Here is a 15,085-nt window from a genome sequence, read left to right as displayed (position 1 = left end):
CCCCCAAATAAAAAATATTGTGAAACATAATGAATTTGTATTTACATAACTGAAAATGTAATTGGCTGACGGAATGACCAACAACGTCATTAATGAGTGGTATACATACATACACACATACATATGTACTAAGGCATGACAAGAAAATATTATTTCAAAAATAAAATGAATATAAATCTGAAAGTGTATTCGTTTTTTTTAAAAGGTGCAAAATGAATTTTGATGTATGTAATTGGATCCTGGTTTTTGTACCCTGTTTCCGAACGAAAAGCAAAGAGAAAACAACTATTTAAAGTTGTATTAGCAAATAGGAAGGAGCACCGAGATAGGGCGTGACTAGAAATCTGTTAATATTTAAAGCCTTTCCACACCTATTACCTACATATGTGGGTATGCATATTCTCGGACATGTCGCAATTTCGAGCATATGACAACTACGAGTATTTATGCCGAGGATCACAGAGATCTGAAAGCCAAGCAATTCAAATTACAATAATTTGGCAATTCAATTTCAGATCTTCGCAATTAGATATAGCCTCTGTACCACTTCTTTAGGTGATAGATTAGGGTCTATTAAAAAATAGAAGCTTTTATTTTTGGAAAAAGTTATACGCTAGCGTTGGAGTTCGAAAGTTTATATACCCATACAAATGTAGTTCTGAAACCTATCAATCAATTCCAATTTTGCATTATGAAAGACATTTTAGCAGTCCGATTCTGGTCAACTTTAAATATATGTTGTTACATTATATATGTAAAACATTCACATGCGATTTGGTAGGATGTCTTTAAAGGCAACTACATATGGGATATTTTTTGGGATTTTTTGCAAAAATGTCAATTAAAAATTGAAATGCTAAAATTTGTGCACCTAAAGCAATTAAACCCTTGCTATATACCATTATTTTTAATTGTTTAAAAGTTGCTTTACGGTTTTTGAAACTTATTTCACCTAAATTGTTGTGTACAAGTTTAAAAGTCAATATTCCATGCGACTCCATTGCCAATTCAAGGACGAAATAGCCTAGAGAGAATATGATTATATTATTTACGCAGTTTTTAAAACTAATTCTATTCAAATGTTTACACAAGTTGTTTCTGGGGAGTTAGAATGATAAAATAAACATGTACTTACCATGTTTGGTTATTTTAGCTTTTATTAATATGTACATATAGTAGGATCAAGAATATATAGACTTCAAGAGTAAGCCTTTCTCTATATTACATACAACCTCGCTAAACTAGTATGTATATCCTTTTACCCTTTTGTTTTTACTATGTATGTATAATAAAAAGAAGCAGTTTTCGTAACTTTTCTCCAAAAGGTATGTGAGAAAGGCTATATGTGTTGCAAAGCTAGCTGATATAGAACTGGACGTGCTATACATAGACTGCTGCATAACTCATGATGGTGGATATCCGTACTAAAGCGAATGGCAATGCTACAGTCGTGGCACATTCAAAGTACACTCGTGTTCAAATAAATATGTTTATTGAATTCCAATTTGATATACATACTTGTATTTTGGTGTGGATTTTCTTTGTTTTTGCTACACGTAATTTTCATGGTATATATAATACATACATATATGTATGCTCTTTTGTATATATGTATATATAATTATATATTTTATATGTTCACATCGTTATATATGTACGTGTATATGTGTAAGTTTGCGATACATAATTAATAGTAAGTATTTAACAAATATAAGCTTTGCTACATTTTCTGTACTTTTAAAGCACATCATCTATTATAATTGCTAGTCCTTGCCCCAAAAAGAGAACCTCTTGGTTTTACTCTGATATGGTGTTGTTTTTACATTCTCCCAGCTACTATTCGTAATTACAATTATAGTAAATGTCGTTTAGCATAATAGTACAAGTATAGTAAGTGTATAGACAGAGTTCAGTAGAAAAGATCAAATAGGCCTTAGGATTAATAAATGTATAGTAGCTATAGCAACAGTTTTGTAATTCGTACTTAAGTTTAAGAGTCGAAGGTAACAGCTCTTGCCGAAAAGAGAGTTTCTTTTTAAATAACAATGAGAACAATAGTTTTTTACGGAGCACAACCATTTTTGTTTTAGTTTTTTGTTTTCGTTTTTGTTCGCCAACTACGTTTCCTAAGCTAACATGGTAAGTCAACAGCCAAAGTGTGGAAAGTACAGTTAGTATATAGTAATAAGTAAATAGTAAATAGCGAATAAATAGTATCTGCTGCGGTAAGTGTGATTTACCCTGACTACCTTGACAAGTACAATATGCAGTTTAGCTTACGAGTACGCCTTACATAAAGACAACTAAGTTCGCACAATACAATTAACATTATAGGTACATGGTACAATATATATAGTGCTTGATATACAATATATCTGTTCAAGAAACTAGATTTTGCCAAAGTCAAATCCGAGGAAACCCCGTGCAGGCCTCCTAAGACTGTGTGTGTGTGTGTGTGAAGACTTCTTGGAAGGTTATTTAATAAATGCCTCAACGAACGCAAAAGTTGTGCTGGCATCATTATTTTTAAGAGTCGTGTAGTCACAGCAATTTCTTTAGAGTGTTAGCTGCTAGTCAGATGTTGTTAAAAAGTTGCAACTTCCGTTAGTTGCAAATATTTTAGCTAAGTTTTATCATATGCTATAAATTAATGTGTTCTTGTGTGTGTGTGTGTGTGTGTGTGTGTACATATAGTAGTATAGTTAGTAAGCTAGTTGGTTACATTAGCTCGCTTCCCTTTTCTAACAAAATGTTTGAAACTACAAGTCAATTACTTGAATGCTAAAGTACAAGTACAAGCACAAATGTTTAGACGCTCGTACATGTGTATAAGTTTAATTCACTTTTTAATTTCATTACAGAGATTGTCCTGATAATTTTTTTGAAACTGCAACAGTAAGTTTATTGAGGCCCGAAAAGTCCAGGGCCAGCGGAAGTGGGAAGAGAGTGGGTATATTCATTTGGAGTATCGGCTAACAAAATAACTACAAGTATGTATAGTAAATTCATTTGCCTTACCAGCCTCGATATCTGGCTATGCAAACACTTTCTGCATCAGCAATACGGAATTTTGCATCCCAATGAGTTATTAATTTATTAAAAACACTTTTTTTAATGTTGTAAGTATGTCCTGTTTTTAAAATAAAACGAACTATTGTGCTATTAAATCAATGAATTGTATATAATGCATGTGAAAAGAAGTAAAAATTTGCATAAAACCAAAATTCAAAATTAATTAAATTTAAATTTAATGATGTAACATTTCACAAAATCTTTTTTTAGAAATAATAAATATACTTTATATACAACATTTTAATAATAATTGATTTGTTTTTATAGTGCAATGGAAATTATTTTTATTTTAATAATAACTCGTTTTTTTATATAAATACTATGTCACTGTTTTGTGGACAGTTTGAAAAACATAGTTTCCTTTTTATTGATATGGCGGTTTTTGAAAAAATTAAAATTTAAATAATAAGTTGAACGTAAAAACGAGTTGAAAGCTAGGGGCGTATGCGCCTGACTTTAAAACAAGTGATCCCCCAACTAAGTTCAATAATCAATTGAGTTTAACACAAATTAAATTTTGTAAATTTTTCAATTTACAATTTCATCATTCTGCAATTTTGGAAATTTTGAAATCGAATTGTTGTAGAGCCTATTTAGCTAAATAGAACAATTCCAGAGGATGTTATAGCCGCAAATGTAATCTCTCTTCATGCTCTGGCAGCAGATGTTGTTGTGATTCAAAAAAATAAAATTAATATCTATTTAAAAAAAAAAGTGCCCTGTTGCTGATATGTGGGGTGCATTCAATACCAGATGTGCGAGCCTGCTAAGACAGACAAACTAATACGCTATGCCTCGCTTAAATGTAGTACAGGAATATAGTAAATTCGTCTTAATCACGCTTCAGAGACGCACATACTGACACTCCCAAACAAACACACACATACGTAATACCCACGGAAAAACTCGCTCAACTCGCCATCGTTTTCGCCTTTCATAGTGCATGAAGATTGTCACATCAACAAAGTTTTGTGCTTTTGGTTTCTTATTTTGTTTTATAGTACATATAGTATACATATATATCTGAAGATTAATTTAGCTTCGTTTTTAGAAGTGAGGAAAGTTTGCGTTGCCGTTACAATTGCCGTCGCAGTTAACACCTTTGTTGGCCTGGTCGCTGCTCTACTCGTAGTTGAGGTTCCTCCGGCTTTTTGGTTAATTTCGTTTTACAAGTATTTTTCTATTTCATTCCTGCCAAGTCCTGCTTTTCCTTGATTTGCAATTTCGTTGCTATAATTTCTGCACTTTATTGTTTTGTTGCGCTTTTTGGTTTTTGTACAAGTCCTTCATTTATCATACAAACAACAACATGCCATAAACTTTCACAAACACAACAAGCAAAAATATAATTGGTATTATTGTAGCTTCCTTGGTAAATTTATATACGTATGTATGTATGTTTGTATATATTTATGTATGTATATGCTATATAATATGCAAGGTCTTTGGATTAAAACAGCTTCATTGCCCCCTTTGCCAAGCTCTGTTTACGATTACAAAACATAAATACCTCTCTATACAAGTATTAGTGGGTACGAGTATATATAGAATGTATGTATATACGTGTGTATATATATATATAGGTAGTTTGTCTGGACTAGCTTGATTAATTAACAACAAATACAATCAGTGTTTTGTTTTTTCGTTATGCTTAGATGCTAACAAATTGAGCTTTTAGTTTGAATAACATAAGTTTTAGTATTGGTGTTATGCTTTTCATGTTTATTGTTATTGGTGTTGGTGTTTGTGTTGCGTCCGCCCCACTCGCCCGATCCGAAGTGTGCGTGTTCGGTCAAGGAGAGTTATCGGAGTCGGAGCCGCCATAGCTGTGCATGGGAAACAGTGGATACCAGCCGCTGATGTGCTGCCCGATGTTCACCTTGTCCAGATTGATTTCGGTGCCGCCCAGTCCTTGGTTGTGCTCGAAGCCCACGCAACGCTGCCACACCATGATGACGATGTTCCGCCCAAAGACATCAGCGCTCTAAAATTGATTGTAATTAGATGATGCTGTCTGAGCGAGGTCCAAAATAAACACAGCTCAGCAGTCCCAAATAACGGACGAAAGGTCGTATGCCAATGCCGCTAATTAGGCAACATGCAACGGCTAGACGATGCCGTCAACATTTTCACATGCGCGCCATGCCATATTTTCAATAAATTAAAGGCTGGGCAAAGGCCCAGCCAGTCGCGAGCAACAAATTGCTGGCGTAATAAAATACGCCACTCTGACGACAATGACGACGCCGATGAGGTCCCTGACGGCAGCAGGCCACGCCCAGACCGACTATTAATCGTATTACAATGCAGCAGAAGAGGGCAGCAATAACGACCGGCTTTCCCGCGCTGGCTTTCTGGCTGGCCCGTGAGGCCCTCAAACACACATCACATCACATTATCATCATCATAGTCGCCATCATTGGCGCCATTACCATTAGCGACAAGCGACAAAATGACAAACAAAAGCATTCACGCTTTATGGCCGACTAGCTTACCTGGTACTTGATGGTCTGCTTGTAAAACGGCTCGGCTGAATGCCGCACAACGCGTGTCTTCTTCTTGTGCCGCAGACGATCGCCATCCTTAATGTAGCACTTGACATATGTGTCCGGTGGCGTCTCACATTCGGCCGCCACAATGTTGCGTGCACAAATCAACTATACATAAATAAACAACAATAAACAAACAAGAATTTGTCAATGTAAATGACCAGACATGTCCCTTAGCTTGTCTCTGTGACAAGGTGACAAGGTCAAGGGCGCAAGCCAAATCCTACTCCTGCCCCTCTTCTCTTCTCCTTGCGATTCCTTTGAAATGAGATGTCAAAGCGAATTGAGAACATGTTTTCGAAAGTGTCTCAATAAATATATAACGAGCTCGATTTCATCTCTTTCATTTTACACGCTGTAGTCGTTAATGAAATGCTTAATTCTGGCCAACACACACACCACTTGGATAATTGCTAGACATACTTGACATACACGAAGAAAATATCGCTTGACTATTTTGAGCACAAATTATTTGTTAAATGTTATAATCTGGTAAATAATTGGTTGATTTAACTAAGAACGAGTGTCCATAAATTGCTGGAGTAAATGAATGGATTTTCAGGCAGGTTTACTGCAGAAACTACAAGTAGTCTGAGTAAGAACCAATTTCTTGGGTTTTTAGTAAAACCACAATGGAAAGCATTTATCGAAAAATTGTACATATTTAGTTACTACATATGTATAAGTGTTTATACGTTTAAAAAGTAAGAAACTAAAAACTAAATTAACAATAATTTCCGATTGGGAAGAAACAAATAAAAAGTGAATGACCTCAATTTCCAAACGAGGGGCTAAAATGTATTTCATTTAAAAAGATGGAGTTCTGTTAAAAATGTGTTTTTAAATTTTGTTAAAACTGGGATTCCTCTAATGACTTAAATACCTATATATTTATATGATATATTTTTTGTGGGATTATTGGAATGTTTTTTTAAGAATTATTATTTCTGTGCCACAATTTATTTAAACACCACATCAAATTTATTTCAGTGCTAAGAGTGCATTCTTCCAAGCATTTTGCTTAAGAAGTTTATTCACTACGACAAATTAATAACCTTTGAGAGCTTCTACTTCTGTTATTTGAACAAAATCTCTTTGAAGATGGCTTTAACCCTTAATGGGTGCATTATTGTATACTAACCTCCACCTCCACGTTGCCCTTGATTTTGATGAAACCCATCTTCAGTTCCCCATGACGTGCTGTGGTCAGACGATAGCCCTTTGGATGTATTTGTGAGGGGCCCAGCTTTAGGCCATAGCTCGACTCACTACCGGTGAGGGCCGAAACATTGCCATAGCTGCCGGTTAGACTGCCAGCCATACCTTTGGCCATGCTCTGCTTGCGCTGCGCCAGCGTTGGGGTCGGACTCTCGTTATCTCGGTCTGCGTTGGCCGAGGTGCTGGACCGTTGATAGACGCTACCCTTGCGCTGGAAAGGCTGATGCGCCTCTTGCGTTGTAGTGTTTAGCTGGAACATGCTGCTCTTGCGCTGCTGCAGCTGAGAGGCGGAAAGATCCTGGCCGCTGCTCCTCAGGTTGCACATGCTGCTCTTGCGCAATGTCTGCTTGGGACTGTCGCCTATGCCGACACCCAGCAGCTGGCTCGGCTTTTCTTGAGCCACGTTCGAAAAGGATGCAGCTTGCTTAAGACGCGACAGTGCCTGTTTGGCGCTTTGAGGTGGCAACTGGGTGCCGGATCCCTTCCAGCGTGGTCGATAGCGTCGATCTTCATCATCGGATGGCGGACTGGTCTCTGTGTTGCCAACGCCCATTGGCAGATGCTGCTGTTGCTGTAGCTGCAACATTTGTAGTTGCTGAAGCTGTTGTTGTTGCTGTGACAGATCGAGAATGGAGCTCTTGCGGCTGTTTGGACCACTGGGCAGGCCGACGCGACTGGTACCTGGGAAGAAACGGCAGAACGGTTAGCAGAAGAAGATACTGCTGGACTTGCTGTCAACTCAACTGAACAAAGTTCAACTCAAAGTGTTCACTTAATGCCTACATCATAATCTAAGATATTCACTGAGTAGAGCATTAAAAACTACGAGGAAAAAATAACAACACCAAATGGAAGCATGCACAATACAATTGAGATTATTATTTTATTTTATTTTATTTATACATAAATAAAAATCACTTTAAAATCATTATAAATCTCGAACAAGATTTCGTTACAGAGTAAGCAAAATCAATCATCAATAAAAACGAACTTTAATAACTGATTTCATCATCTTGTAGTTTTATGAAGGACCATAAAAATATTCAAATTATATTTTAAATATCCGAAGAAATGCTCAAGTTACCTGTTTCCAGTCTATTTTTATAAAAGCCTGTTTCGAATGGTTTTATGAATTTTGTGAAAAAATTTAGCTTAGTTTATGATCTCAAAAGCATTTGATATACTTGTATGATGCTAGGATTCTGAACGGGACATCTAGGCCCTGCTATGAGACTGCTTTTTGGGGTGATTGAGAGCTTGCTTACTGCTAATAGTTGCTATTAAAAAATTTCAAATTGTTCATGAAATTCAAGTTATAAAGATATCGTCGAATTCAAAGAATTTTCTATAATCGGGGCTAAAAGAAACTAAGGATCTGTAGGTGTTACTGGCAAAAACTAATCTTTATCGACCAATTTCCTGGCTAATTGATGCAAATTCTATTATAATCTTTGAATGTCTGGGGCGCAAATTGTTAAGCTGCAACATCTACTAAGAAATAAACGAGATCAACAAAGCAAGTCTGGTATTAATTATGTAACAGCCGTTAAAATAAGAAACAAGCAATAGACAAATAAGCAATAATATCAAGCATCATATTGCAATGCTTTTCACTTATTTGTAACTTGTTCTTTGTTCTTGGTTCTTGGTATAGATCGTCCCTTGTCATAGATTGTCTGCCCCCTAAGCCCTCACATATGTACATACTTACAACAAATAATAATTACGAGATATTAAAAGCTTCTATCCGACCATTGGAATATCTAGTGAATATATAGTATGTGAAAATTCAAAGCAATATCCGCAGTATCTGCTTGTGCTCCATCTAAGAGGTAAGAGGCATTCGCATGAAATGTGAATAATATAAATGATCTTCTCATATAGTCTAAATCTGAATGAGTGAATGCTTTTTTTCTAGTGGGCAGAGAGTTCAGAGTAACACAATGATATATGAGGGAGAGGGGATTACATCTGCACGCTCTCTGGTTATTCTACTCATTCTTTTATTAGTTTGATTTGTAAATGTTTAAGAAAGTGGTTGAAATGATTAAGTAAATGATTTAACGACTGCAGCCATGCAGACCTCTATTTATATGCAAATGCTTGGGGAACGGACTAAACGAGAAAAGTATTTCTCATCCCAAAAGATTATGTTGTCCTATCTCATGTTAAAGATTCCGCTTTAATGCATTAAAAGTATCACATCATTAGCGTACTAGTGCTAGATACTAAACGAATTTTCATGCTCCACGGTCGAATACTTTATGTGCTCAAAAAACGACTAGACGGCTTTGTAAAAGGTGTCCCTGAGATTTGCAAATGTAAAGGAGTTGCCTTTTGAAAATGGATGTGGATGAGGTGCTGCAGACCATAGGTAGATCGGTACCTATGCATTCCCTCATTGCCATTCAATTGCCTATTCACAGGATTCGGAACGGCACACATATACCTGTTGATATGCTGCAGCCTGTATGTGTTGGCCAGCGTGAATGACACAATGGGGATGTCCATCATAGTCGTGGTGTCGCAATGCGATCTCGAAACGGAGCCGTGGCAAAAGTCCCTACTAACTAGCGCTGGACTGACTGGCATGTCAATATCCGCCTTCTACATGGGCTACCAGACGGACATAAGTGGTCGAAGGCGGATCATGCGCATCACCATGCTTGGCACCTGTATCTGTTCGATGATATCTTCCCTGATGCCAAACATTTACCTGATGGCCGTTTGTCGTTTGACAAGCGGTTTGTTGTCAGTAAACATATACTTGTACTATGTACTATGATTGAGTTTTTTCTAATTTGGCCGTCTTTCATCATGTTGCAGCTTAGCGGGACCAGCCACTATTACCACTGCCTACTTTATGGAGTTCTGTGCACCCTCCTGGCGACCGACCATGGCGAATCTGCTTGGCTACAATATTGGCTTCTCAACCATTTACTGTGCTGTGGCGGCGAAGTACTTTTTACAAATCGATTGGTCATTACAACTGACCGATGCTTATAGCTTGCGTCCATGGCGCCTTCTTACACTGATCTACATATTACCCGGACTGTGTGGCCTGGTGTTCATTCAGTTTCTGCCCGAGAGCCCCTCTTACTTGATATCCGTGAAGCGAAATCAGGAAGCCTATGCTGTAATGAGTTGGTTGTGTCGGCGGAACCGCCGAAAAGATCTGGCCGATTTAGGTGTTACGGAGCTCAAGGAGACCCAGCGCACCACAGTTATCACCAAAACGAACTTTTTCCGTCTCATTTGGGACGACAGTGTCCGTGTTGTGAAGCCCCCGTACTTGCACGATTTTTGCATCTGTTCAGTGCTCATGTTCGGAATGTTTTTCACGTACGTCATGGAGCCGTAGCGCCCTTTTCTTAGTTAATTAATTAATTAATTTTTGCATATCTAAGCTCTATTGGTCTTGGGCTGTGGTTCCCACTATTGCGCAATCAGGAGAACTCGGACGGCCAAACGCTATGCGATGTACTGGAGAATGCCAAGGGTCTCCGGGCTCATATCGTGATTAAAGATATAAATAATGGTACTGAGGTGGTCACAGTTCTGCCATGCGATGATCACATGAAAAACTATCAGGATCCCATCCTGTTCGGGGTCAGCTACATAGCTGGATACGCATTCACTACTTTACTTCTTTACTTTGTGTCGCGGAAGCACTTGATCTGTGTATACCTATTGGCCGCCACACTCTGTTGCCTGCTGCTGAATATATTGCGGAACAACATGGCCATCGCTGTGTGCTTCACAGCGACACTTATGTTGCCGGGCGTAATGCTTGCTCAGGTCACCTCGGTGCTGGTGGACTGCATGCCCACACAGCTTCGGTACGAGCCTAGAATATCCAATACTCCGACACAGGACTGTATATATAATCATAGAATTTTCTTATAATTTTCTTTTATAGGGGCAAGGCACTTTCTCTGAGTCGCGCCCTTGCTCGCTTGGGTGGAATCCTAGGCAGTTATATTGTGGGATTCTTGCTTGTGGTTTCCTGTACTCTTACTATTAATATATTTGTATTCTGTTGCGGTGGTAAGTTGTTGGCTTACTGAACTAAGCTTCTACTAAGCTTTACTGCCCACCTTGTAGTTTCTGTATTCTTGGCCTGTATGCTGCCTGTCTGATAAATTCAGTAAAGCTATCCATAACGAAATACATATAATTTCTAGCGATTCTGAGCGAAAAATTTATGAAAATATGTATTGGTAGCTTAATAGAGAAATAATTAATAAATGTTTTCCAATCAGTCAACTATTTTACATGTTCATGTCAGAAAAAAAGCTTAAAAGCGCCGTCTGCTTTCTTTGATTATTTGATTGGGATTCAACAGTGCCATTTGATTTTATGTTTTTGAGAATTCATTCGTGGTCAAAATTTGTATTCAAAATACAAAAATCAATGTTAGTTTTGTGATATCTAATTGTTGCCCATGGAGGACCTGAATTTAACAGCGTTAAAGATATAATTTCCTTGCATATAAGTCCTCACATTAGTCCTCACAGGTAGTCTCAATTTTGTAGATCCCACAACATTTTTGTTTGAAAGAGCTAGATGTGGCAAGGGAACGTAGGAGTATAACAACTAGAAAGTAGTAATATTTTCTAGTATGATGTAACAATGCTTTTTGAGTGAAAATATGGAGACGGTGAGCTCTTAAGGGCTGTTGGTTATATTTTTAAAAGGGGCCTAAGGTGGCTAACTATCCACGTTTTAATACTTGGCTGACAGTTTTTTATATTTTTTCCTCCGCACACACTCAATTTGTGAAATGTGTCAATAAACAAATCAAATTGAGTACACTGCCGCTATGGGCTCTGTGGATATTGAGGAGGTCTTGGATTTGATTGGTAAATGCGATTTCATGCCATAACATGCCAGTTCTTATAGCGTAGGTCCTTGAATAGGATTTGGTCGAATACAGTTCTTCATGCTGATTGTCTGCGGCATAATTTGCATAACCGTGAGCAATGAGATTATCGGGATCAATATTTTGTTGGTGCCCATTGCCACAGAATTTGAGATGACCGACACGCAGCGCTCACAACTAACGAGCGCTGCCTTCTTGGGGATGATACTCTGCTCTCACTTTTCTGGCTATAAGGCCGACGTTATAGGAAGACGCAAGATGATGTTATATTCGGTTGTTGGCACCGCTGTTTTTTCGAATACGTCGGCCGCCATGCCCAACTTCTATTTGTTTCTTTTGATGCGATTCGTGACCGGCTTGTTGTAGGTATCTGTTGTTGCCACTAGTTCGTAATCATCTGTTATCCTTTGCAGCATAACCGGTGCATCCATGATCAACATATCCTACTTGTCGGAGTTCACGCCTAGGAAGTCACGACCGCGGATGGTCAACTTTATGAGTTATTTTATAGCATTGGGATCCATTTACGTGCCAAGTAAGTTCATCAGTTGAAGGCGATGTCAGTCAGTTATTTATGTTTAATTACTTAAGCAGGTATGGCGTATTTTCTGAGTCCTATGGACCGCATATTGTGCAGCATCGGTACTTTTGATCTACAAATGTGGCGCCTTGTTATAGTCATTAATACGACGCCAGCATTTGTCGCCTTTATTGCTATTCTATTGCTCCCAGAATCGGCCAAATTTTTGCTCTCCAAAGGAAATCATGAGCAGGCCTACGATACGCTCAATCGTCTAAGCAAAACAAACCGTGGAGAAGACCTGCAGAGTCTTGATGTGAGCCGCATTCACGAAAATAAACTTGCAACAGACCAATCAGGTCAGAACGAAAAAAAGTGCCTAGTCGTCCGAATGTGGCATGATACGGTGCCTCTTTTTAAGCGTCCCTATGTCAAGTACTTTGTTCTAGTCACGTTCCTGCTGTCTGGATTTTTTTTCGTGTGAGTATTACAGCACATATCCATTCATGGCTTGCCTAACTTGATAAATGCATAGCGGCAACGGCCTTCTGGTCTGGTTCATGCAACTGCGGCAGAGAATGTCCGACAGCGAATTGACGATCTGCGAAATGTTGCAGGAGAATGCAGAAGACGAAATAAGTCTGCACAAGTGTGCAAATAGCTCCTCACACGTTGTCAACTACATGGACGGCATAATTATGGGATTCTGCATTCTACTGGGCTTCATCTTCATATCCGTGCTACTGATTTGCATACCTCGTCGTCGCGTTATCTTCATCTGTTTACTGACGGCGACCCTGACCGGCTTCTCTTTAAACTTCTTCCACACCAAACTAACCATACTTATTGCTTTTTCTGCATTTATAGCGGTATGTGCAAGTTCGATAGGCATCTGTGCATCGGTCCTCTGCGATATTGTGCCCACCCATTTAAGGTGAGAGGATCTACGGGTTGTACGACTAAGCAATGCACACTCGTTCTTGATATAATTAATTTTGTAGAGTGTAGGTTGTCATTCTCTTACTTTAAGCTGGTTGGTAGGTATTCTTCGCATATAAAGCACGACATCATATTTTGAATTCCCCAAAGTTATCGTGAAAGTAGCAGTTTTTTAATGTTTTATGAAATCGAACTATTTTCTAATAACGATTTATTTATTATATTGAATTGAAGTCACATGGACCATGGTATATTTTTTTATAAGCTACAAGAATTTAAAATACCGCACTGATAACAGCGTATACAGATTGAAAAATATGGATATTATTTATGTATCGATAATTTATCAACAACTTAACGAAACTCGAAAATAATCGACTACCTAACAGTCTGATAATCGCAGATATAATTTATTTATAATAATAATTTAGATTTTATTAAATGGAGAAATCTCTGCAATTTGTAAATGCACAAATATAAACACTTAACAGAATAAAGATTTATCCGAGAGGTTTTAAGTTATATTAATCGGTTGTCGATACCCGCAAGCACACTTAAGCGATAGCTTAATTTCAATTCTATCTACATGTGTATAAACATTGGCATTGTTCTCTTTCTCTGGGAACCTGAAAACTAATATGCCGTTCTTTTTGCGAATTTTATGCTCTATTTAAGTAGCCAGCTTGAGGTGAAGCAAATAAATATAAAAATGTAAAGAATAAATATATTGTTTAATTTTTATTTTATAATATACTACTTTGATATCTCCAAATTTTAATTTGATGTCATCTGTAGTTAGTTATCGGGGAGATAAGGGCTCAAATAATGGAAAAAAATGATGACTATATAATATAATTTATAATAATTTAGTTTTTCATAAAATTTAAGACGAAAGTATTAACGAAAGAATCAATGTTACAGAAACTATTGAGCAGACTATGGACACTTTTATATGGTCACATTATTAATTAATTTCGGAATTGATATTTTAATAATATTAATAATGTAATTAATATTAATATTTTTACAAAATTACGATTTCGACTTTTGTTTTTTGGTTTGGTTGATTTGATTTTGTTTATTAACGTAAAAAACTGAAATTGAATTTATCAAAGAAAAGAGTAAAATTGTATATGAAAATACGTCATTGTCCGTTATATCGTTTCTATACTAATCATTGCATTTTCTTGCAGGGGTAAAGCCGTCTGCCTGGGATTCATGTTCGCCCGATTGGCTGTTATTGTGGCCAGCACATTGATTGGCGCCTTCATTTGCTCGCACTGTCTTATGACGTACAATATATTTGTGGTCTATATAGGAGGTATGTTCGTGATGCTATTTATATTTTGAATTAGATGCAGGCTAAATAACTTAAATGCCTATGTCTGCAGTATGCATGGCTTTTTCGTGTCTACTGCCCTTGTAACGAGCACGCAACAAAATATGCGTCACTACGGGGCGTATACGTAATGTGCGTAATTATTTGGCAGGCATGCTTCATTAAAACTTTTTCAACGGGCCAATCAGTCAATCAATCATCCAACCGATTGAACTTGTGATGGCAACGACAGCAACAGCAACAGCAGCAGTAGCAGCAGCAGCAGCAGCGCGTAATGAAAATGTTAAGGGCTTGACGATGAGGCAAAGGATTATGACAAAAGTTCAGATATACTTATACAAGTATACGTATTCGGCAGCAGCAAAAGTTGAGGCAAGCAAATAAAATAAATGTCAAATAAACTTGGCAGGCGACATATGTGTATATGTGTGGATGTGTAATATTTTGCACACGCGTAGGTGTGTGTGTGTGCGTAGGAGCGCCACAAAAGGGACGAGGGTCGGATATGACGTGCGTAAAAAAATAAAACGAGCACAAAGTTGTGCTTGGGCACACACTAGACAGAC

The 15,085-nt window shown here is 37.6% G+C and overlaps 1 protein-coding gene across 2 annotated transcripts in view; it reads right to left on the bottom strand.

Moving 5' to 3' along the window:
• Positions 1-3,335: 3,335 nt before the first annotated feature.
• Positions 3,336-15,085, bottom strand: part of LOC115622869 (regulating synaptic membrane exocytosis protein 2) — an 85,686-nt gene continuing 73,936 nt past the window's right edge. The window contains exons 14-16 of one of the 2 annotated variants that reach the window (XM_030516956.1): positions 6,763-7,520; positions 5,568-5,729; positions 3,336-5,056 (exon numbers count right to left, since the gene is read on the bottom strand). In XM_030516956.1, coding sequence (XP_030372816.1) covers positions 4,865-5,056; positions 5,568-5,729; positions 6,763-7,520 — 1,112 coding nt within the window. In that variant the 3' untranslated portion in view covers positions 3,336-4,864. Of the gene's footprint in view, positions 5,057-5,567; positions 5,730-6,762; positions 7,521-15,085 lie in introns of those variants that run through there. The other variant, XR_003995361.1, reaches the window with a different exon arrangement.

The sequence above is a fragment of the Scaptodrosophila lebanonensis genome, unplaced genomic scaffold (genome assembly GCF_003285725.1).
Source record: "Scaptodrosophila lebanonensis strain 11010-0011.00,11010-0021.00 unplaced genomic scaffold, SlebRS2 tig00000043-arrow-pilon, whole genome shotgun sequence".
Lineage (NCBI taxonomy): Eukaryota > Metazoa > Arthropoda > Insecta > Diptera > Drosophilidae > Scaptodrosophila > Scaptodrosophila lebanonensis.
Note: the sequence above shows the minus strand (reverse complement) of the source record. Positions and strands in the feature narration are given on the sequence as shown.